This window comes from Pangasianodon hypophthalmus, chromosome 16, assembly GCF_027358585.1.
Source record: "Pangasianodon hypophthalmus isolate fPanHyp1 chromosome 16, fPanHyp1.pri, whole genome shotgun sequence".
In the NCBI taxonomy this organism is placed as follows: Eukaryota; Metazoa; Chordata; class Actinopteri; order Siluriformes; family Pangasiidae; genus Pangasianodon; species Pangasianodon hypophthalmus.
In genome coordinates this window covers 3,719,573-3,746,319 of record NC_069725.1, presented here as the reverse complement: position 1 = coordinate 3,746,319, position 26,747 = coordinate 3,719,573, and the positions used below count along the sequence as shown (strand labels likewise).

At 38.9% G+C, this 26,747-nt stretch overlaps 1 protein-coding gene across 1 annotated transcript in view; it reads right to left on the bottom strand.

Moving 5' to 3' along the window:
- Positions 1-23,515, bottom strand: part of LOC113545529 (leucine-rich repeat-containing G-protein coupled receptor 6) — an 80,203-nt gene extending 56,688 nt beyond the window's left edge. Inside the window, exon 1 of the mRNA XM_026944911.3 lies at positions 23,187-23,515. Within this exon, the coding sequence (XP_026800712.3) occupies positions 23,187-23,362 (176 nt within the window). The 5' untranslated portion in view covers positions 23,363-23,515. The remainder of the gene's footprint in view (positions 1-23,186) is intronic.
- Positions 23,516-26,747: the final 3,232 nt, after the last annotated feature.

Sequence of the window (26,747 nt, the reverse complement as noted above, 5' to 3'; positions counted from 1 at the left end):
TGGAGAGCTGGTGGGTAGGTGGGACTTGGCTAGAATAGATGGGGGAAAACCTCAAAAAAATGTAAGCAGTTAAAGTTAAAATATTAATACTTTGGGGAAAATATAAATATTTACAACAAATACTTTACCTAAGTGACTAGTCATATCTACTCAGTCACTATACACCAGCAGTTATCACTAGCACTATCATGCAATACACCAATTCATGCTATATATTTTCTGTATGCCCTTGCAAACCGCACATCCTCACACACACATACAAGTCTGCTGGATTTCTAAATCCACCCCCACACACACACAGAACAGATACCTCACTGTTTCATCATCTCCATTTACATAAAGACAAAAGAAGATGCCGTTTTAAGCGGGATGTATGGGTGAAGGGTCATGACATATGACAAGACCCATAGGAAGTGGAATATGTGTATGATCTTAATTATTCATAGAGAGGAAGCTTATATTGCCACAAAAGCCACTGAGTATCATTGACCCGTTGTGTATGAACTCTGTCTGAATGCCCAGCATGTTTTATTTTTGCTAATGCCACTAACATGTAAGCTAACAGATATGAGACATTGTTAGATTTCCAACAGTGGAATTGTATGTGAAGTAATTCAGAAATGATTCTGATTAAAACTTGAATTCTATACATTGTTAAACTGTCTATGTCCATAAACAGAACACATGTATTTTGAGGTTTAAGGATGAGGATTAAGCCTTGCAGTTTGTACAATGCTAAACTGGATGCTAAAGGATTTTATTTCTTGATAGCTACATGAGCTTTGGATTTCCAGCATGGATCTCAACCACATGGACGTTCTAGCATTTTAATGTCTGGCAACCCTTAAAAGTGAATTAGGTGAAAATTGTTTAGAGTTTCAATTCAGACTTTGGTGCAAGAGCATCATGGGTGTTTTGACAGCTGGACTTTTGGAAACAGCCTGTTTCACTACGGCACATATCTATGCAACAACTTGATCAAAGCATGTGATACACTGTGTGAGGAAATCACACTTAGCTTGCAAGGTTTTTACACATCTTTAGACATATTGACTGTTTTTACCACCATGTTTGTGAAACTGGCTCCTCACACAGCATGATCTTTACAAGAACATTAAAAAAAAACATTTCCAACTAGTTCTGGTGAAATATATTTATGGTTTGGTATACAAAACCAAATTCTCTGTTTTTTTTGTTTTTTTTTTGATGTTTTACTGAAAACAGTAGTAGGGACATCCTATGAGTCTTACCAGGACACAACACTTTTATGAGATTCCACCAGTACAGCTCAGTCTCGTTGTATTCACCATTTTGGAATGTTTTTTTTTTTCCAGCTTCAAATACATGTTGTTATGCAATGTTCATGTACCTCAATATGGCAGAACCCTTTGAAATTCAGTTTGCAGTTGATGTTAAGTGTAATTGCTGTATTGTTTTGGTTATGAAGGGTCTTTTCTTAAGAATTTACCAACACTTCTGAGGAAAAAGTTGATATTCCTGACACCTTTGTCTAGTCTCGTCTGTCACTGTGCTTTTACTTTGTTTGTATAAAGACTGAATGATTACAAACGAGCTAGCAAAATCACTCTCAGTTATTAGCTAGTTGAAATGCTCGCCGTCTATATTTCCCAATTACCTAGCAACAGTGTCCTCGTGACTGACCACATGAACAGCACGAGTATTGTGTGGAGGCTGCGTCCGAATATCCGTTCTATCCTACTAGACAGTACGCAAAAAGCAGTATGCCAAAGGAGTAGTATGTCTGAATTCTCCGTATTCATAAAACAGTAGGCGAGAAATACTCAGGATGACGTACTGCTTCAGCCGAGATTCTGCAGTATGGAAGCAATGCACACTGCGCTATCCCATAAGGCTCTGCGCTATCAAATAACGAGACTGGCACACAGAAACAAAAATGGCGGAAGGCAGCGTGTCGGCTCTTTTTAAGTTGTAGGTCACATGACAATGCCAACATGGCGGATGTACTATGTCTGGATTGTATTTATACTACACACATATACTGATCAGTACATACTGTATCAACGGCCAAGCAGTAGGTAATGAAACGAATGCAGTACGTACTGTCACAGTATGTGATTTCGGACGCAGCCCTTGTCTTGTCGAAAACAGAAATTTACAAGTTCCATCCAGATGGACTATTAGTACACGCCTCTATGTGTTATTTGCTAACAGTCTCAGCCAATAAAAACACATTGCACTGGACAATTAGTGCAAAATGGTGGATTTTGATAACAGTTTATATAAAAACAGGACTTTGATTTTGGACACTCGGATCTTGTGTGCTGCTTCGTAGTAGTAGCTACACTACTACGAGATTTGGATCTCGGCTACGAGATGTGGATCTCGGCCGTATGCAAATCAGAAGCAGATCAGTTACACTTTAATTCATGAAGGGTTTAAGGTAGGATTTGGAGGAAATGTGGAATCCTGTTGTTGTTACACACAAAGAACTTCAGTCTTTAGAATATGAGACGCATTTCAAGTATCTGGCTGTAGCCGGTTTTAGTCTCATGTCGGGAAGATGATCCAATACTCCTGACAGGTGAGCTGTGTTACAGCCTGATTCTCCTCAGGCACTAATGATATTTACTCTGTGGCTCCTAATTTCTCTCTCTCTTCCCCCCACCTCTCTCTCTCTCTCTCTCTCACTCTCTCTTTCCCTCGCTCTCGGCTGGAACGGAAGCTCCTAGTCTCTTTGATGGAGACATCCAGAGGGTCTTATCCCCCCCTCCCTGTTTCCCCCCAACATACACCACACATTCCTCCACATCTGTTCTCTTGTCATCGAGTGTATCCGTGAGCTCTGTCTTTGCTCCTCATTGACTGCAATGTCCCATGCAAACATTTTCGGCATGTTTTTTTTTTTTTTCTCCACCTTGTAATCTGCTCCTACTTTTCCCTCCCCGTCTTTGACGCCACTTTGAAGCATTAAGTGTCATTAACGGCAGCTCCGTTTATCACCTGCCAAGTCCCGGCTGAATGCGAAATGAATGGACTTCATTCAGGTGGAATGTCTTTCCCTTCTCCTTCTTCCTCTTCTTCTTAATACTTTTTAAAATTAGGTTTCAGGTTTGAAATTTTCCCTCCAAAACATACCAGTGGAATTTGAATCCTGCCAGTTATTGATGTCGTAATGGGTGTTACAGCAGCAGACTTATCAGCAGCTTCATGTAAACTAACACTTAGTGGAACTTCACACTCATTAGAATCCTAACACACTTTCATTCATCCTTTATTCGCTATACTGTATAGTGCACTATTTGGGGTGCAGCCATTTTGTAATTTTGTCCAAATTTTCATGTTATATTCCCTGGATAGTGCAACTATATTATTACCCATAATGCACTGTAAATCTAGTAGTGCACCTAATGTAGACTACTTGCACACCAAATTCCACAAAAAAAAATAGTATTAGCAACTGAGCGATTTTTGCCTTCTTCTTTTCCTTCTTCTCCTAAAGATTTTCTACAAATTTCCGAAACACAGTGACTGAATTTTGAGGAATCTGAATTCCAAGTACCAGCTTATGATGTCATAGTGTGAATTACAGCATCTGACCAATCAGCAGCTTTGCTCATAATTACACCCAAAATAATTTATTTTCATTCTGCTACTTTTTCTTAATCATTCTTTTCTATTCTTCCTGTTTCTGTCCTTCATTCTCTCTCTTACTGTTTTCTCACATTCTTCTTTTTCTTTCTTTCTTTCTTTCTTGTTAAAAATGGACATGTAAAAATGTTCCGTAATTGTGGCCAAAGGGTTGATTATTTTATCTTATTATAAATATGTTTCAGAAATTGTAGAAATTCTCATTAGATTTATAGGTAATTCAGGTTGTAGGTTGTTTCATGAATGTGTTTTATTATAAATACTTTGTTTAATCTTTCCATTATTTAAAATGTAAACAGGTAGAATAATTGTGACTATTCGTGATTATCGTTTTAGGCGTTATCGTGCAGCCCTGCGATACACCGCCATACCGATTTCTCATCGCGACCCTACTCTCTTTTCCCGACCACATCATCTTGTCATCGAGTGGCGTCGTGCTCTTCCTGTTAATCCCTCGGCTCTAATGGGACTCACTTTGCCAAACACGATTGGTTTGAAGACAGTCCAGCGATTCCATAAAGCCCCCTTTGTGTTTCTGAAGAATAGGGTGTGACGATTCAGCCGAGTCCCATGCACAAGGAGGAATCTGTACAATGCGAACACACACTCAAGTCGGACCAGGAATTCAGTCGCAGACCGCTCACGTGTACACATGACTCAGACATCCAGAGAAACCTACTGACTAAACCCCATCAGTTTTTACCCCAAATCAGAATAATACTGTGAATGATTTTTCAGCTTTATGCAAACTGAATGTCTAAATCCACGGATTCCTCACCTCTTCACTAAGCACTTAAACAAGCACTAAATCTACACAGCTTATTTAATTGACTTAATTCCTTAATTGATTGATTAATAATAATAACAATAACAACAATAATAATAATAATAATGCTCATTGTCCAGTTTTGAGGCAGTGTGTAATGATTTCGACTAGCTAGATACACAACTCTAAAATGGCGCCTATAAGCTTCCATTTATTTATGAGACCTATGAGATCACACTTCCTTGAGGTGCACATCAACCCACAATACACACACACACACACACACACACACCTCGGCCACCTTTGTTCTTTTAACGGGAACAGGAATACTGCTGTGGCAATGAGGTCACCGTCCTCTTTGTCTCTCTCTCTCCACTGTCTGTAAGCTGTTGTTACAGGTGAAACCTTACTCTACTACTTTTGTCCTGGCCACGTTATTAACGCACCTTTGTTGACTTCTCCTTTCCACTTTGCCTTAGTTAAGTCCCTTTGAATATGTTACTTACTTTCTTCAGCTCAGGTGCTTTTTTAAATATAATTTAGTCTTCCTTTGGTATATTTAAATTCCTTTGGGCATCTTAAGGGCTGTTCAAATACTTTCTGAGCTCAAGTGAATCGGGATCGGGTTGATGTAAGACTTCGGGGGAAGACATTACCCAGAAGGCACTGCTGTGATCTAAGGTGGATTCCTTAGAAAGAAAAAAAAAATACAATATAAACTGCCAGTCAAAAGATTTGACTGTAAGACAAATATCTAATTGTATGTCTCTGTAAAGCAACAAATTGGTTAACGATTGGCTAAAATGATTCCTCCGTCTAATCCTATGCCATGTGTGGTCCAACGTTTCTTCACTTCCCCACTCACAACCTGCAAGTTTTTTTTTTTTAGTTCCTACCTGCAGTTTGTTCATATTTACCGTTCGACACAAAAATGGAAGTTAAAAAAACATGGATTCATCTTATCTTCTCATACAGTACTGTGCAAAAGTCTTTTTTTTTAGTACAAACTTTGTTATAGACTTTAATTTTATGACTTCTACATTACTGATTCAGTACAAAAACATTTTAGATTCCAAACATTAGTTTTCCAGCACAAAATGAAATACAGAAAAATGTTTGTATGTCAGTAAAGAAAGCAGCAGATTCCATAAGAGACACTTTTCAGACAAACATTTAGTTTCATTAATTTTGAAGGCATCTTTGCTCTACAACATTTCTTTGCATGTGTCTAAGACTTTTGCACAGTACTGTATATAACCACTCATAGAGACATATGAAGAATAATAAAGCTTGGAAGGAAGCAGCAGAGATGGAAGGAAGCCGAGCATGTAATGTGAATCAAAAAGCAACCAATTTTCACACTGATTAGTGCATTATTTTATTATGTTATGTCTTTAACTAGATAGCTTCAGAAGGTATATATAGTTTATGAAAATGCTGTATAGAAACAGCACACAGGCGACAACAGTAGCGGCCGTTACAAGGCCACAAATAAAAGCAGTGACTTTTTTCCTGTGAAGGTGTGAAGGTAGGGTTAGGTATCTGATGGACGACCTGGTGAATTTTCATTTCCATATTTAATTGCCAATAGTGGGAAAACTGTAATAAAACATTAAACACAAAAAAATAATATAATAAATATTTAAAAATATATATTCAATTCAGTTTTATTTGTGTAGCACTTTTAACAATGGACATTGTCACAAAGCAACTTTACAGAAATATTCAGGATATAAAAATTCAGGATATAAATTTTAAATTTATGAATTTATCGCTAATGAGCAAAGGAAAACTCCGTGAGACGATGTGAGGAAGAAACCTTGAGAGGAGCCAGACTCAAAAGAGAACCCATCTTCATCTGGGTGACACCGGATAGTGCAATTATAAATAAATCCCTTTTATAACTGTATTCTATATGATCAAAAAGTGCAATTACGTAACCACGAAAGTTCATAATAGTTTACACATGAAGTCTATTTAGTTGAAGTTACAAACTGTAAAAATATCCATATTTCGAACCTCAATTATCTGATTGTTTGTGTTCAGATTTTATGTGTTTTATTTCTATAGGTATTATTTTTCTGTCTATGTATATAACAAAGCAGCTAATTAGCATTCCTGCAGTTTAAAACTGATCTAATAGTGAGCCGATATGACTAAAGGAACCTGAGTGTATAAATCACGGAGAAATCTACTGCCGAGGTTAAGCATGTGGTGTATGTATAACACACTTCAGCCTCTTATGAGTTCTAATCAGTAATAAAATGCAGAGCAGAAGCAGCATTTCAGATTTGAAAACATTCGACTGGTGCCGATCCGGAGTTATTGTTTTCTGAAATATACTGGATTATTATGGAGGAATTATAATGTAGGAAAATGACAGTGTGACATCTGCTTATTGTCATGTTCAGCATGGGAAGCGTGAGGAGACCAAACCAGCGTCCAACGCAGATGGGAATCATTAATGATCTCTTTGATTACCAAAGCCCAAACACGCACTTCAGAGTCTCTACTAATATGAAATATAATTTGAGATTTCATCGTTAGAGACTTTTCCAGATCCCACACGCACACTCACACACACACACACACATACACACTCAAGCTGGAGGTCTGTGATGGACAGCTGGCAGTACGCTAATGCTGCTAATAATCGTGACTGCGTGATAATCAGTAATATGATGTGGAGTTAATGTCCTATTTTTTGTCATCAGCTTTAGAGTAGCCAAAAATATGAGTTAAGAGGGTTAAAGCGCCTGGGAAGTTAAATTTTAATTGCTTTCTGATCATGTTAATGTGTTTTTTTTTCACAATTTGTAGTGTAAAGTTGATAATGATATCAAAATAAGTTCTCACCTACCGCTATAAAGTGGGCGAGGCATATTTTGGGGTAAAGCTACCGTCACTAGTACTTTTATCAAAACTATGAGTTCCAAGCACGTAAAATGTAAACTGAAGAGTGAATGATAAGAGAGCTAAGGCTAATCGAGCAAGTGCATGCGAACCTACTCAGTGAAAGTATACTAACATAGCTGAAAAATACTGTGAAAATTTAAAAACCATTGAAAACGATTCCAGGTAGTAAAAGTTACACTAACAAGTCATTGTTAACCTAGCAAGCAAAAGTTGATATAACGGGTAAGAGCTAACCTAGCGAGCAAAAGCTGAATTAACAGCTTAAAAGCTATTTTGACCTAAAAGATAAAATCTAACCTAGCAAGGAAAAGCTGGTAGTGAACAATCCAGATTATTGTTGCTTGTGCTGTTTAGTTGTGTAGCAGGCTGGGAGTCTAAGACATGCAGCCTATCAATCAAGTGTGCTCATTAGAATATTAGGCCACACCCACTTTCTGGTTGAAACTGTACGCTTTATCAAATTCTTGTTCAGTAGGAAGACTTCATGATCCTTCCCTAGTGTCCAGAATAGTGTGGCTTGATAAGAAGAACACATTCATGGGGTCAGTTTCAGGTGTTAGTTATTAAGAGACCAGAACAATTAACTCTAATAATTAATTAAAGATCAAGCGTTCTTGGCAGTGCGCTCAGACGTATCATGAATGTAGCATGACTCAGGGCCAAGAGAGGGAGCGAGGGAGCGAAGGAACTGTCTGGAGCCAGAGGTTTGATAATATCGTTGGTCCTCTCCTCGCACTGCCATGTTTACCGCCCTCCCTGACCCGGGTTACTCCTGATAGCCATCGCTCTACTGACAGATCAGGGGAAAAAGCTTTACGTTTTATGCCGAGGAATGTAATGTGGAAGTCAGGGAGTGTAGCAGGAAGAGATTAACGTTCTTTCTCTTTGAGCTTCCCAAAGGAACACATGCACCTCACTCTTTCCACAGCACAGGTCCAGAAAGATGCATAATTACACCAATTTGAACAGCAGTACAAAATGTACAAAATAAAAAAACAATTATAATAGAACAAATAAGACATTTAGTAAATATTTTGCAAAATCTGGATCACTTGAATAACTTTTATCCTTCTAGGGTCCAGTAGAAGATATCATCAGTGTTGCCAAATTAGTGACTTTGTCTCTAGATATGGCAACGTCTTAGACCCTTTTAAGGACCTTTCTTTCAAAAAAAAAGAGACTAGCCACAAATCTAGTGACATTTTTAGCCGATGATAGCAACTTTCCTTTACTCGATACAGCTCTCCAGCTTCATCACAACTGCTGGTTATACGAGCTGAGAGTGTCACCACCGGTGTGTAAAGCCTGACTGACTGACCACTATTGTTCCCTACAACCAATTACTGATCACCACTGTATCCAACAACCAATTACTGATCACCACTGTATCCAACAACCAATTACTGATCACCACTGTATCCAACAACCAGTTACTGATCACCACTGTATCCAACAACCAATTACTGATCACCACTGTATCCAACAACCAATTACTGATCACCACTGTATGCAACAACCAATTACTGATCACCATTGTATCCAACAACCAATTACTGATCACCACTGTATCCAACAACCAATTACTGATCACCACTGTATCCAACAACCAATTACTGATCACCACTGTATGCAACAACCAATTACTGATCACCATTGTATCCAACAACCAATTACTGATCACCACTGTATCCAACAACCAATTACTGATCACCACTGTATCCAACAACCAGTTACTGATCACCATTGTATCCAACAACCAATTACTGATCACCACTGTATCCAACAACCAATTACTGATCACCATTGTATCCAACAACCAATTACTGATCACCACTGTATCCAACAACCAATTACTGATCACCATTGTATCCAACAACCAGTTACTGATCACCATTGTATCCAACAACCAGTTACTGATCACAATTGTTCTCAATCTCTGATCACCATGGTTCCCAACAGCCAATCAGTGATTATTACATTTTTATGCAAATTAGTACGTGATGTTATCTGGTGACTTCTAGCAGCTTTTTGAGCATGTATGAGCTACTTTCTCCTGAAATGAGTCGGCAACACTGGACATTACACCATTAAATCAGACAACACCATTACAAAAGGACTGTTTCTATCACCAAACAGTAAACTTCCAATATTACCTGAAAGCAGCAGTGCAGCTAAAGCAGTGTTCAGACTAGACCAGTTTAACTAGAGGTTCTGTAACATAATTATTAAGGATACACATAATTATAACTGGCCGATTCAAACATATCTGCATATCTGTATAATTTGCCCAAATTCCCACAGGTAGCCCAGATTGACACATCATAGCCAGAAGGAATGTCAGTGTTGCATGACAGGTGAGAGTCAACATGGTGCATGTGTCCAACTTTTAGGAAAAACGGTCCCCAAGATGTCTTTGAATGGTTAAAGGGTGCATCTTTCTAAATATATTATACTTCAAACCTTGTGAAAGAGAAGCCCTCTGTAGGATTCTACAAAGAAATGGGTTGGAGGTGGTGCTCAAACCCACAAGCTGCTAAATTGTATCAAAATCTATTTCTAAATATTATGAGGAGCAATCATTCCACCTAGTAACTGATAATTGATGTTTCCTCAGTTGCTACACTGTTTTTTTTTGGCCATGTCAAACATTTCCTTCATCAGGGTTGGTCTTCATCAACGTCGTCTGTGAACTTTATTCATATAGGATAAGAAATAACAAATTTCTTCATATTAAAACAAAATGATTGTACCTCAAAGGTATAAATGAAGTTCTTGAGCTCCAATTATGCACATTTTACAAGTTTTAAAGTATATCCTATATTGACTATAAACAGTGACCCCACCCTACTGACAAGCTGTACACCATGAAATATTCATTTAAAACAGGTTGAAACACGGTTAGCATAACATCTAATACAAGACAGAAGAGCATTTTCCTGGTAAAGTGGTGCTAACCTACAGATCCCTCAACTTCCCAAATGCCATGTTGCCCAACAAGACTCGACAAGGGCCTGAGTAGCACTGCTTTACAAGAGGCACTTTGAAGGTGTTTTATTTTCCTTCTCCTTCTAATTAGGCCTTCACCAAAAATAATGGAGCTTACAGGAGGGCTTTGTTGGGGATAAAGAGCCTATGTCAAATCGTGCTCCATTTTAGCAGAATATGCCTCGTATTCCGGGCTCTGAAAAGAAGTTGTTAGCCATTACTAGGTTTTTCATTAGTTTGATTTGAACAGGATCTTGCCTGTAATTATAGCAGCTGCCCAGGTCAAACTAATCCAGCTTAAACAGGGCTTTACATTGCAAATATATTTGCTCTGAAGACATCCTGTCACCTAGCCTGTCTTTGCTTGTAGAACCACCTGGCACCTGCAGATATATTTCTCCTACATCTTGTTTACACAGTGTGTGGGATTTAATGTATTGTATTGTATTGTATTATTGGACTTGCTGTTACATGTATGTATCTGCTATTGTATGCTGTCATGTGTTCTCGTTATCCCTGCTATGTCTCCCTATACATTCTGTAACAAGGTTGCCAAAACAAGTGGGTTTCCAGTAAGGGCAACATAGTCTGCCTGCAGCCTTCTGACCACAGAAGGTGTGTCTTTGGGTTTATATTTAGAAATGAGATTGACTCTGAGTGGGTGTGTTCTGAAAATGGGAATGTGGGTGTATCTTTGGGTTTATACAGAAATCTTTAGTAGGAGGAAAGTGGTCATTGGCATTTATAAACAGTATGATCATGTATTTCCAGCTATTCTGTCAGCCAGCTAGCTAACAAAGGCTAACCTGACAGGATTTCTGGGTGGGTTTGTAAAAGTTCATAACCTTTTCTGCTAATGCTAGCAGTCAGGTGCAATCATAACACTACCTTTGATGGCCCATGCGATGCCTGCTAAGAAATGCATTTGATTTCATCTATAGGCTTAACAGCATGTATTTAGCTTTTAATAAATGGCATTAGGAAGAAATTCCTATCTGGTTTGAGTCAGACGACCAAGTGAGAACAGGAGTGAAGAATGAAGGAGTGAAGAAGATTAGACTAAGGATGAAGGTGGAGGCTTACAGAGGCTCGGCAGTAGAGCAGCTCCTGTTTGTGGTCTCTCTCCCCATGGTCGGCAGTGTGTGGGTGGTCTCCACATACACACATTACAGGCACAGCCTGATTTCCCCCAAACTCTTAATTTGCTTGTCACGGTTTCCTCCACAGGCCAGACTGGTTAGCCATCACCACTGAACTGCCTCAATTACAATTAACAACAGCAGTTTGTGGTCACAGTGACAGAAAGAGAGAGAGAGACAGGGACTCCAAAGAGAGATGGATGGAGGAATGTATGTGACTATGACACATAATTACGCCTCAGCTTAGTCACAGCTTACAACATGATGTTTCAATACATCTCAGTCCACACAATAGTTTCAACTGTCCTCTTGTCTCTCTTTGTCCTCAGTCTATTCTGCTCTATTCTGCCATTTATTATCTCTTTCACATGCACTCTGATGCTCATGAGGAAAAAGGGCGTATGAAAAAAAAGACTTTCCGTACACACAGGACTTCCTCATGCTGTAAAACTGGTGTCCTCTTTGAATTATTATGATTATGTACAGTACTGTGCAAAAGCCTAAAGAAATTTGATATGTATCTAAAGAAATAATGGAATAAAAATGAAATCAAATCAGAATTTTGCTATAAATTCTTTTAGGTTAAGTCTTGTTTTTTTTATTTTGAAGTATGGTGATATGATTTTTGCTGAACTGCTCCTCAGAGCCATGCTTGCACCTGTGTCTTGTAGCATTTGATTTAGCTTCACTTTTGAGGCTAAATCAAAACCTAGACAATTTGAATCCTACAAATAAAAAAGTTATTAGAACTAGCTCCAAATGGTAAAAATGTCCAGCATTAATAAAGCAGTCGATTTGAGTTTAGTATACTAGCTAGTTTACTCTTAAACTGCACTTACAAAGCTGGAAAATTAATTCTTCTACTTAAACTAGTACATCATGGCTAAATTGTGAACTGCACCAAAATAAAGCATTTAATGGGCACTAATCTTCTGGTCCTGTCTTGGTCACGTTTATTTCTCAATCAGACGCAGACTATAAGTTGCTAGCATGACTGCAGCTTTAGTCAGGAACTCTGTAGACGTTGCCCTCCCCCATTTCACACAGTCATGATATTTTTTGTAATGGTGGTCCTGTGGCTTGATCTGGACCCAGAGTATCCTTTTCCCAAGTTAACAGCCTTGGCTTGGCTAAACCATTTTACTCATTTTCTGCTCAAGCAGTGATGTTTCCTTACACTAGCAATATTTTAAAAGTATTTGTTCATATTAGAAGTTAGCTTAGCAGTCTTTCTTCGATAGACAGCCAGGTGTTTCTTCCACCCCACACACACACACACACACACACACTCACACAGGTTTTATAGCCTCCATCTGGCCTTGTTCTCAAATGTGACACTGCACCTGTGCCCTTCCTCAGCTAGTGTTCAGTCTCACATGGACAGTGATGGATTTCAGACTATGCTGTGTAAATGCACACTGTAAGTTTCACCACACACACACACACACACACACACACACACACAAGCTCAGAGCTTCCTGACAGAGTCACACATGCTCAATGCTTCCTGACAGACACACTCACACAGACACACACACACATTGCACATCTGACATGTGTTTTCATTTTTGCGCCATATTGTAAATGTTTTACGTGCTTTGCTTCTGGAACTGCTGATAAATCACTGACTTTATATCTGACTCTGTTCAGCAGTGACAAATGCACACTTCATTCTCTGGTTGTTGTAAAGTGAATACACACACACACACACAAGCTATTTATAAAGACATCTTAACACATATTATAAAGTAAAGTGGCTTTACGCAAGAGAAGATAAAATATTATTTTTAATGTGTAAAATATTCTGTAAGCATTTATGAGCAGCTTATGATAGTATTCTCAAGTATTGGTTTATAAAGTCACCCTAAACATAACTTTTTATTTTAATTTGTTTCTAAGAACAGGTTTCTAAATTATTGGCACCCCTATAATTAATATTAGCTTTAGAAGCCTCCACCTGGAGAGAATACTGTAACAGCACTGAACCTCTTCCTGTAATGTCTAACAAAGTGGAGAAAAACTTGTCTAGAGGGATCTTGGAGATTCCTTCATGCAAAATATTTTAAACTCCTTTTCTATGTGTACATTTGTCCGCATTTTGAATGCGTGTTCGGGGTCATTATCTTGATGAAATATTATTCTCAAAGACAGACCTTAACCTCCTGGCAACAAGGTTTTAGGCTAAAAAAAATCCTAACAGAACTCATGATGCCATCAATCTTCTCAAAACCACCTGGACCACCATCTTCAAACCAGCTCTAAAGCATCAGTGAGGCACTGCCGTATTTCACGGTGGATTTGAGGGATTTTGCTTGTGTGCAGCACAACATGTCGATGATGTTCTTGGTCAGAAAGTTAAGATCATCTGTGCAATTCTGAAACAGTGATCTTTGGGGCTTTTCTTTACCTCAAACACACTCCTTCTCGATTTTGCAGTATAGTCATCTGATCACACACCAGACATTTTTTGTATGATGCCTCTGTTTGTGCTTAATGATATTTTTAAAAATGATTATTTATTTTATGTCCATAAACTGACTTGTGCAGGTCATGGAACGGTCATGGTAAAGGCTATGGTTAACACATAGGTTTTTCTAGTCAGATGTAATAAATGTGTAGTTTTAAAACACACCATTCACACAGTTCACACTGAGACTGGTGTGTATTTCTCTGCTCTTTATAGGGTTTAGTGTGTAGTTTATAGTGTCATTATAGCATAACTTGACCAACAATGACCAATCACTGATCACCATTGTTCACAACGACCAATCACTATTCACCATTGTTCACAACAACCAATTACTGATCACCATATTTTCCAAAGACCAACTACTTATCACCATTGTTCCCAATGACCAGCCACTAATCACCATTTTTCCCAGTGGCCAATCACTTATCACCATTGTTCCCAAAAACCAATCACTGGTCACCATTATTCTCAACGATCAATCACTGATCACCATTGTTCCCAACAATCAATCACTGATCACCGCTGTTACCAATGACCAATCACTGATCACCATTGTTCCCAAAAACCAATCACTGATCACCATTGTTCCCAAAAACCAATTACTGATCACCATTGTTCTCAACGGCCAATTTTCCAATGATCAATCACTGATCATCATCATTCCCAATGACCAATCACTGATCATCATTGTTCCCAATGACCAATCACTGATCACCATTGTTCCCAATGACCAATCACTGATTATCATTGTTCCCAATGACCAATCACTGATTATCATTGTTCCCAATGACCAATCACTGATCATCATTGTTCCCAATGACCAATCACTGACCATTGTGACCAGTGTGCATGCAATGAGTGGTCATAATAAAGTAGGTGGGGCCAGATGGTGCAATGAAGATACACAAAGTAAAACATTACACAGATGAGAAGCAAAGCAATGTGCCGACTGCTGAAGAATGGATAAACAAAGGGATTCTCGACTCATCTTTTTCTGGGTTCTATCTGCTATCTGCTCTGGGTTATGACAGAGGAGAAATGTGCATGTGCAGACTATTCTGCATAAAAAAAATAAATAAATAAAAATTGATCCATCATTGCCCTACTTCCACTCACAAAGCTGTTCTGTTTCTAACCCAGTATCAACGGCAGTGTTTTCTTCAAAGCACCTTCTACTGAAGTGTCTGATTTAAAGTGTTGCCTTCAGAGATGAGTGTTGTAATAAATCTTGGCATGTTCCCAAGGGCGAGGTGTATTTCTAGCTGATGGTTTCTCTAAAATCTACTATAAGGGGTAGCAGAAAGGTTAGAGAAACTATGAGATTTCTCTCTGAATGTTTTGCTTTGTAACTTCCTGTCAGAACTGAAGCAGGAATACAGTAATAATGACCTCCCAATTTTTCAGTTTTTTTTTTTTAATTTACTGAATATTAGTGATATTTAAGCATGTTTCTGGCGATCTATTCTTGAGATGCCGCAAGCGATCCACATACATAACTCTAGTGCATTTTCACCAAAGACTTTGATGTTTGCAAAGAGGTTAGCAAGTAAGAACATGCAGGATTTTTCCTCATTAAAAACATAAAGGAGCCTGCCTCCAGCCCAGGAAAGCAGTCTGTTCATGCCACCCATGGAATGCAATCAAATGCAACTCCCCCTGCTTCCTATACCCTTCCTCTGCTCGCTACATCCTTCCCTTGCTTACTATGCCCTTCCTCTGTTTGCTATGCCTTTCACATTAGCATTGCTCAGATCGAGTTGGTGTGGTGGAGTTCTCTCTCATCTGTGGGATATTAATACATACACCACTAAGCATTTTGGTGAAAATTTGAATAATTTAGTAACTTTAGCTAAGCTAGTCAGCCAGGTAAATTTAACCAGCTGTATTTAACTTAGCTAACATTAGAGTGAAGTGTTTCATGCTCCTTTGTTTGTCAAGCCTCAGTAAGTGAAGAGACAGGTTAGTAGTGATGTCATATGGTGAAATCTGCAATCAGCTGAACAAATGTAAATTGTTGACCATGTGTCAATCAGCAAATTCAGAACGTTTATCAGAACATTTCAGCCATCAGTTTTACATAAGAGCAGTCAATCCTGATTTGGAATTATGATTTCCCCAGAGTCTGAGAGCTCCATCAAATCCACTCCGTTTTATTTACCATATCTCTGATACCACATGAGGGATCAGTTTGCACTGTGTTACAGTTGTTTGGATGAGAGTTGACGGCTGAAGTTATTGGTTTATACGTGGATCGCAGCTCGAGCGTTAAATGCATTTGTGTGGACTGAAACTCGGTGCAGATGCTCCATATCTCATGGCTCGGCTGTTAAACAATGCCCTCGGATGTGTCTTCATTTATTGAAAGTGACCAGAGTCATGTGTTGATCTTAAAGATGTTTCTTTGGCTGCATTCATATGACACACAACATTCATTTTTTCCACAAAAATTGATCTACATTGGTTGCTAGTAGGCATTTCTGACTCAGGTTTGCTCTTCTCAGTGGTCTAGCTAGTGCAATGGCCACCACACAGTATATTATTGTAATAGACAGGTGCATGTAGAAGCATTCAGACTGTGATATAAGTTAACTAGCTTAAATTTACATCCATTGTAAGTCGGAATCGGAGCAAAGTTGATATTTCTGGTTCGTTTGCTACTTCTTTGGGTTGGTTACACAGCACACATGTAATTATACAATCCAAGGCAAAAAAAAAAAACAAAAAAACACTGGCTGACGGGCGTGTAGAGCTGAAAAGTTGTTTTTTTAATTTTACATCCTGATATATCCTGACATGCAGGTTTGCTCAGTTTCATCTATCAGTTTCTCCTGAATGTTGACTCTGAACGAATATCTGATAGGAAGCAGAAAAAGGCAGATAATGTTGCTTAACTGTTTTCCAGTGCTTGGACCCTGACCACTTCGTTGCTGATGTTTGCTCCGCCTCCTGTCACTCTAAATCACCAACATTGATTAAAAATATACAACTCCAACCATTTTGATAAATTCTGCCATGTATCAAATCCAACTAAGGGTGTGACAGTGTATCAATACATCATTAGACAGTATTTCAATGCAGAAAGACATGCAGATTTACTCATTAAATTATTACTCTTTGCCTAAATGGATTATTAATCCAGCCCCAGAATGTCTAGAAGAATTGTGACCACAGAAGCCCTTAAGCTGCAGATGCTTTTCCGCCGCCAAGCTTCAGCTCTGGATTTATTTAAAGATGGCCCAGAGATGATGCGCTAGTCTGCGGTAGGTCTCGATGTTTATTTGCCCTTCATGGACTCAGACTATTTTTGGGCTGACTTCACAGGGCAATAATTGCTCTCATTTCACTGGTCGGTAAGGGAACATGAGGAAATGAACAATTACTGCCGTGTTTGTTTGAGGGTGAAGTCGAATCGGCGTCTCTGCGGGTGAACATGTGCATTTTCCTCTGTACACACAGTGTGTGGTTATTAAATGACATCGAGAGCTGTAAGTATGCAGTAATGTGTGTTGTTATTTGTTCAGGAATTCATTTCCCAGCATTTAGGGTTTAACACATGCTCAGGTCTAAAAGTCCAAGTGCATTACTGGGAAATTTCATCAATTTCATCACTAATACACCCTCATGCTTTGTTAGTATTACTTCAAAATTTTAAGTGCTTTAATAAACCATAGGTTCCATAATATAAAACCCTGAGGGGAGTACTAGAGACAACAACAGCTAACATTATGTGTTAGAAACGTAATGTTCATGAAATAAGTTAGTTCCTGTTATCACTTAGACAATTCGTTAACACCTTATGACCAATCAGAACTGAGTATTCAACAGCGCTGTGGTATAAAGCTGTAAGTAAAAGGTATGTAATTGTAAGTATAAACTCTACCACTAATCTTTCAACCTTAACTCCAACTCTAAACCCTGATCTTAACCCCAAAACATTCCACTAATCGTTAGTCCCCAATACGCTAACCTCTGAAACAAATAAACCACAACTATTAATCCTTGACCTCAAACCTAAACACAAAACCGTGACCTCTAACCCTAAAGGATCAGGAAAGTCTTAAATGATCACTCAAATTCTATTCTGTTATTTTCACTTCCAGTAAACATATGAATGAATTTGCATAAATATTTATTTAACAAATTAACTGTACCGTACAACATATTTAAATCTGAAATGGACACTTGAGTGTCTCCTGAAGGAATAGCTATCCAACAAGGGAGTGTGTGTTGATTCAGAAGAAAAAGGAAATGACATTTCCGCTGTAAACCTGTGAACAGTACCGTCTTTCTCCCTCATGTACCCAGTGTGTGTGTGTGTGTGTGTGTGTGTGTGTGTGTGTAAAAAGCTATGTCCTGGCACAACATCTAAGTTCGAAGTGAAAAGGCTTTACCAGTAAGGTAGAATTTCACCAAAACATTTGGACAGTCTAAGAAAGGCCTCACACACACCCATACACACACACACACACACACACACATCAAAGTGGAGTCAATATTTACCCTCATTTACCGTCAGCAAGTCGGCAAATGTACAGTATTTCCATTTCAAACCGAACTCCGACTGTGACCACTTGGTGTGTAGGCTCTAATTACTATGCCAGGTACACTTTAGTGGTATAGTGATTAGAGTTTAGGGTTTTAGGGTCAAGGGTTTAGGGTTAAGGGTTACGGACAGTGGTGACTCATCCAGAAGGGCAGATTGATATATAGAAAATGTTGCTATTTGACAGATGTTAGCTGATGTTCCAATGATTTGCTTGCCTTAAATGGGGGCAGTGTGCCCACTGACCCATTTTGCTCCAAGAGTTATTATAGCACCTTGTGGTCAAAAATGGGAATGGCAACAAGTGCTAATAGAGGCCATTGGGGTCAAGTATGTATCTCTGCAGCCTGGAGCCAGCGCGGAGTGAGTGCTACTAGCTCCAAATGGGCTTCATATGGGATAGGATGGGGTAAGGGTTAGGGGTAAGGAATATAGCCCATAGAATCATCCACTACCGAGATGTGCATTCACATGTTAACATGCTAGCCCATTTGGAGTTAGCCCCACATCCCGCCTGTTTGGAGCTGCCTCTGGTCTGCAGAGATACTTGTCTCATTGGGGCAAGAATCATGCCGCTCCAATGCTCGGGGGAGGAGCAGCAGACAGGACGGTTAATGACAGGGTTGCCAGATTTACGCCAAATCGAGTTAGTTTACAAATACTCCACAGTCACCAAGATCTTGTTTTATAGCAAATAATCGGAATGAAATCTTGTTTAAATTTCTGCAAACGAAGGCAAAGTGTATGCAGACAGTGTGTCTACGATGAACAGAACCATTTCTATTGTAAGGTAAGTTGCATAGATTGGGAGAAAGAAGGGGGGTGGGGGGGGGGGGGGGGGGGGGGGGGGGGGGGGGGGGGGGGGGGTTTGCAGTCTATACATCAGAAATGCTTGTGACCTTGTTTCCTACATAGAGGTTGAGATAAAGCAGGAAACTGTGCTTAAATGTTTTGTGCCTGTTTCAGGTCTTTTATGTGGTTTTTGTGATGCCATGGTCTTGAATCTTTGCTGAAACCTGGCAACCCTGGTTAATAATATTAGCGCTTCAAACACAATTGGACCAAGGTACATATATAACCTGACTGTATATGTAGCGTAAGTCAAGTGTGAAAACTTCTCGACTTAATTTTGTTTGAAGCTTTGTCATTATTAACGTCATCCTGCCTCACCATAATCTATAGTCATGAGCCGCTGCTGGTTAAGGTTAGGTTTACGCTCGTCCACACTTACTACATGGGTAAAATTGAAAATACCTCTTATTCTGCCTTTCCATTTTGTTCCAAAAAACACTGATGTATGATTATCATGTGATCTCCACACTTCCAAGATAGCTATGTATTAGTTATTTAAATTTCACGTACGACTGGACCAAAAACAACATAGACAGCATTGATATCCAAGGACGTCTCTGGGTAGTTAGTGCTCACTGGGCAATTTGCAGCATAAATATAAATTTTAATGACAAATTAGGCCTCAGAAATTCATCATCTTGAGTAGGAAAAGTTGCATAAAGGTCCCATTCAGTGTGATTAACACAGCTCAGTATGTACTGCTGCTGGAGGCCCAGAATTTTTTCCTCTGTAGAGAGTTCAAAGGCACTTTTTCTCAGATCTCCTGCCGCCTCTCGGTGGCAAATCACAATGTTTACATTTGTCGACAGTAAAGACTGCTGTTTCCATCAATGAGATCCTGTAATCGCTCAGCAATATTGACACCAGTCTTTACCTTACAGTGATCAGCAGCCAAAGAAGAACAGTTATAACCTTGTGTAGCTGTGCAGAGAACGGCTCAGTGTTTTAAATACGAGCTTGCTAAATGACATCCTATCAATTCCTTTTAGCTTAGTGTTAAGCTAAAGGAGCTGAAGGAGTGACGTAAAAAATAGTTTCCCCTACAAGAGGACCCCATCCAAATTACAGTGTTAAGCTACAGATGAAAATGAAAAACCAACATAGAGAGTGTTAGTAAGATGTTGAGCCACCATGAGCCACCAGAACGTCTTCAGCGTGCCTTGGCATTGCCTCTACAAGTCTCTGGAACTGTACTGGGCTGATGAACACCATCTTCTACAAGATTTTTCCCTCAGCTGGTGTTGTGATGGTGGTAGAAAGCTCTGCCTCACTACCACATCACTCCAGAATCTCTCCAGCAGTTTTTAATAGTGTTGAGATGTGGTGAGTGTGAAGCTCATTTTCATCCTCATCCTCATCAAACCATTCCATTCATCCTCATGTCCTGTGAATGGGGGTGGAGTCATCCCATAAGAGACCACGCCCATCATGATAGAAGTGACTTCAGTGACTATACTGTGCCCTGTCACCATTACTGTGTAACGGTTTTTAAAAGTTTTCCCACTGAAAATCGGCACAGGGAGGTTTGAAAAAAACTTCTTGTGGGCGGAGAGTCTGAAGCTGAAGCTACTTTATAGGGATAAGGGGCAGGGCTGAGCAGCTGGGGGAGGGGCTAAATGCTACTTCAAAAGAATTTAAATCCAGGCAGCCTGCATTGAAGAATCCAGGATTGAGCTATTCAGAATCTTTGCATGGCAATACTGTGAATAACAGTTTCTATAAAGTTGTGATTATACTTGACTGAAGTATTTATATATGACTAAAGACCAAATACTGAATAAAAATTACAAACTGCACCTTTAAATAACACTTTAAACATTACAAACTGCACCTTTAAAAATAGGTTTAAACTTTACGAACTGCACCTTTAAATAACACTTTAAACATTACAAACTGCACCTTTAAAAATAGGTTTAAACTTTACGAACTGCACCTTTAAATAACTCTTAAAACATTGCAAACTGCACATTTAAACACATTTAAATATTACAAACTGCAGCTTTAAAAACACCTTTAAACATAACAATCTGCATCTTTAAAATACACTTCAGATATCACAAACTGCACCTTTAATAAGCGACTACATGTACCTGGAGTGACAGTTATTTCTGACACATTTTCTTTAAATGCAATTTTTTTCAGGATGTTCAGATAATATTTTCAAAATTTGTCTAACTAACCTTACAACACAGCAGTTCTTATGCTGTGTTCCAGATGAGACAGAATTTTTCTCTAGAGCACAAACTTGTGACTTTTCTTTGAGGAAAATGTATGATGCTATCGTGTGCATTAAATGTTGTGGTATATCATAAAATCGATTTACACATCTCTAGTGTTTAATCATTTGTTGATTATTAAATGATTTATGATAAATCAATTCTGCATCACAATATTGACAAGAACAAGACAGAACCCCACGTGCCGCTGATCACATGACTGGCTCGTGAACATGCCTTGCTATTTTTAAGCTAAATGATAGTAGGAAATGTTTACACTCTGATTGAAACCTCGGCTCTCCACTTGTTTATCGTTCACGTGAGCCGAAAGATTTTTTTATCATGGAACATTTCACTCCTCCTGCGTCATCGTTTCACTATCACTGGCCATCTGGTGTGGCTTAGCGCTTAACGTGGGCTAACGTCCAGCTGACATGGAGAAACTCAATACTCAATACTCTACACACACATTCCCTTCAGATAGCACCCTTACACACGAACACGCACGTACACACATGCATGTAGAATGAAATGCATAGGCATGGAGAATGTCCACTTGAGAAATAATCCTCGAGTTCGCGCTAACCAGCTTATCTCCAGTCTGCGCCAGCTGTTTTCTGTTCGATTATTTTTCCGTAAACTGATCTATTGAGTGCATGGATCATTAATATGACAAGAAATTCCCAACCATCACATCTGCATATGAAGCTTAATAACAACCTTTATAACAACCTTATTACACCACTTTAACACAATCAGGTCTGCTTGACATTACAGCAAAACAGCAACACACAGCACGTGGTCAAAGCACACAGAGAGATAGAGAGATAGATAGAGAGAGAGAGAGAGAGAGAGAGAGAAGTATTGAAAGATGGAGATTGAGAGAAAGAAACAGTGATAGAGTTTAATTGGCATTAATTGAAATAATGAGCCTGAGATGGTAAGAAAGAGTGAGACATTAAAGGATTGATGGACTGAGAGAGACAGATTAAAAGAAGTGCTGAAAGAGGCAGAGATAGAGAGATAGAGAGAAACAGAGAGATGTATTGCAAGAAGGATTGAGAGAAAGAGGGAGAAAGTTTGAGAGAGGGAGATACTGAGGAAGAAATTTAGAAAATTATCATCTGATTTATTAAAAGATGGAGACTGAGAAAGAGATTGAGAGATTGAAAGAAAGGTATTGAGAGAAAAAAGAGGGAGAGAGTGGAAAATGAAAGACTGAAAGATATTGAGAAAATGAGCAAAAGATGGATAGCGCTTGAGATAGTGATAGAGAGAATGAAAGAGGGAGAAAGAGAGTGAGCGAGATTGACAGAGTGGGAGAGAAATGGAGGATGGAGAGAAAGAGTAGGAGATGCAATGAGAGAGATTGGAGGAGGGATGCTGAGAGAGTTGGAGAGACTGAAAGAAATAGAAGAAAGATTAAAGGAGAGATTGGGAGAGATTAAGAAATAAATGAAAGGAGTGAGAGATGGAGAGAAAGACCAATAGATAGACTGAAAGAGAGAAAGACTGAAAGAGAGATATGTTGAAAGACTGGGAGATTGCCTAAGAGAGAGAGTCCAGAGGAGCAGGTGTGGAGTATGTAGGGATCAATTATGTGTGTAAAGTTTGTATGGAGGGATGTAGGGAATGTAAAGTGTGTGTGTGTGTGTGTGTGTGTACTCACAGGTAAGAGGTGAGGGGGTTTAGATCCTCAGGGACGGATGATAGTCCGAGTTCAGAGCAGTCAGTGATCAGCAGCGCTCCTTCCTGTTGACACGAGCACACGGAGGGACACACACCTGTGCCCACGGCTGCACCCACGCTGCCCACCACACACACCAACAGCAGCTCCCGCAACATGAGTATGTATGTGTGTGTGTGTGTGTGTGTGTGTGTGTGTGTGTTGATGAGTCTTTGAATCCGTAGCAGTGTGTGACTGTATAGGTGTCTGTGTTATTGAGGCTGTAGAACTGTAGCAGTGTCTATGTGTGTGTGTGTGTGTGTATGTGTGTGTATGTGTGCAAGTGTGTGTGTGCAGACGCAGTAACTCTGAATAACTCTGAGCCTCCCCTCCGAGTCTCTGTACTACATTTATTCTGTCACTCCAAATCCCGAGTGAACGAGTGAGAAGGGTGTGCAGGTCTCTCTCTCTCTCTCTCCCTCCCTCCCATCCCATTTAGAAGACATTCACCTATTGTAGTGGAAGTGTGTACGTCTCTTCTGATTGGCTGGAGCTTTGGGGATGGGTGGAGCCGCCCTTCACACACCCCCCTACTAGGGAGCGCAGGTCTCTCTCTCTCTCTCTCTCTCTCTCTCTCTCTCCCTCTTTCAGGCAGATGAAGAAGGGGGGAGAAATTGACTACCCTCACTACAACCCAAAACACCACACTGCAACATAGTGAAGCGCACTACAACTACACACTGTAACACACTGTCACTTATTGTTACAGCACTACTACCTATACAATGCTCTTAAACACACTATAACACACAACAACTCATTATAACACACTGTACAACACACTGTCACTTATTTTTACAGCACTATTACCAATACAACTGATTATAACACACTGTAACACACTGTCACTTATTATTAGAGCACTACTACCAACACCAATAAAAATCTCTTAAACACACTATAACACACTACAACTCATTATAACACACTGTACAACACACTCACTTATTATTACAGCACTACTACCAAAAGAACTCTCTTAAACACACTATAACACACTACAACTCATTAATACACACAGTACAACACACTGTCACTTATTATTACAGCACTACTACTAATACAACTCTCTTAAACACACTATAACACACTACAACTCATTATAACACACTGTTCAACACACTGTCACTTATTTATACAGCACTACTACCAATAAAAATCTCTTAAACACACTATAACACACTACAACGCATTATAACACACTGTACAACACACTGTCACTTATTATTACAGCACTACTACCAATACAACTCTCTTAAACACACTATAACACACTACAACTCATTAATACATATGTGCTGCATTTGAGGCAAAGTTGCTACTTGTAAATTCCCGCCTACAACCAGTAAAAACCACCAAAACATCCCCTCAACTTGAAATTTCAACTTGGGGTCGTCTTCTCAAATACCAGTTCCTTCCCCCGTTATGAGTGACGTCAAATCAACATGGCCGCTCCACACTGTGAACAGTGTAAAGTCTCCCTTCTCTACTTTTAAACGAGTTTACAGCAGTATTAGCTTTAGATCAGTTAATATACAGACACAGTACTTGGTTAAATCTATAACGCTGACCACTAATCACTGTTTTGAGGAGGTAATCATCAACATTAGAGTCTCAACGAACGTTAGCTGGCTAGCTTGTTGCTAACGTTACACACTATTGTCTGCTGTTGTTGCTCTGCTCTGATTTCAGTCCAAAATGTTACATGAAGGTTTGACGTTGACTGTAGGAGAACAGACCAATAGCCTCTCAGGCCTGTAACTGTAAAAGTGCAGTTTAAAGTAGCTTTTTATGAGGTTTACAAAAAAAAAAAAGACCCACGTTCGTGGAGGTGTCCATGTTTTATTCCCCTTTACATGTCAAATGATCCGAAGTGGCAAAAATCACGTTATTACAACTTGCAAATTACCACTTACAAGGCATCATGAATGCAGCATTACTACAACTACACACTGTAACACACCACCACTTATTATAGCATTACTACCAATACAGCTCTCTTAAAGATATAATGACACACTATAACTCATTAAAACACACTGACACACACTACAGTTACACACTGTACAACACACTGTAACACACCACCACTTATTATAGCACTACTACCAATGCAACTCTCTTAAATACACTATAACACACTACAACTCATTAAAACACATTATAACACTCTATAACTTATTAAAATACACTACAACTTCACACACTACAACATATTAAATTATACTACCATTGCTGCCAAACAGTACACCTCTCATAAACACATGATAACGCACTACAACTCATTAAAACACACTTCAACTACACACACTACAACACATTAAATTATAGTACTATTACTATCAAACAGTACACCTCTCATAAACACATCATAACGCACTACAATTCATTAAAACACACAACTACACACACTACAACACATTAAATTACACTACTATTACTATCAAACAGTACACCTCTCATAAACACACAATAACACACTACAATTCATTAAAAACACTACAAATACACACATCAAAACACTAAATTACACTAGCACATACTACAGCACTACTACCAGTTAAACACTATGACACACAACATGCTACAAGATACAGCAACACACTACAATTTCATATAACTTATATACAATATAACATAGATACAATACGTATACTGTATATTATATATACAATATTTCACCCCAGTACTGTTGAATTCTTGAATTCTTGATCCTGATTGGTCAGAATATGTTAATTCATTTTCTTTAGAGCGCAGCGTGGTTGAATTCTCAAATCTGATTGGTGAGAAGGTGTGTATTATTTTTATATAACTAAAATACTCGGACAGCAGTTCCATCTGTACGATAGGTACATGAATGATAGGTTTATATTAATGTGCTTATTCTAATATACTGTATATAGTAGCAACTTTAGGATGTGATGTAATAGGAAAAATAATCAACTTCATGGTGGTTAAGAACGCTGAATTATACAAAGAACCCTTTGACGAACGCTTGAGTGTACAAAAACATCAACATACGTTGTGAAGATACAGCTCATTAATTTTATTTGACCTTCTCAAACTGACATGAATTGATTAGCATTCATCAACCTAACATGTTTTCTGTAAAGATTTTGTTATTCTGAACTCACTCACTCACACACACACACACACACACACACACACACACATGATTCCCTGCCAGCACCTGCACTCTCATCATGACATCAAACACTCTTTCTGCCTCGTAACTGCGTAGCCTGAGGAGAGCTGTGACACACACACACACACATACACACACACACACACACAGGCTTTCTCTCTTAAATTACAGCGTTAAGAGCAGTGTAATTTCATCTCTGGTAATTTTTTTTGCGTGTCTGATGTGTAAACGTTTTGATGTGGATGAAGACATTTTTAATCCAAATTTCTAACAAGTATATAAAAAGAGACATTAAGAAATAAATATTTACTGTATTTGAATAACAAAAATAAATGTTAAATAATTTAATAATTAATTGC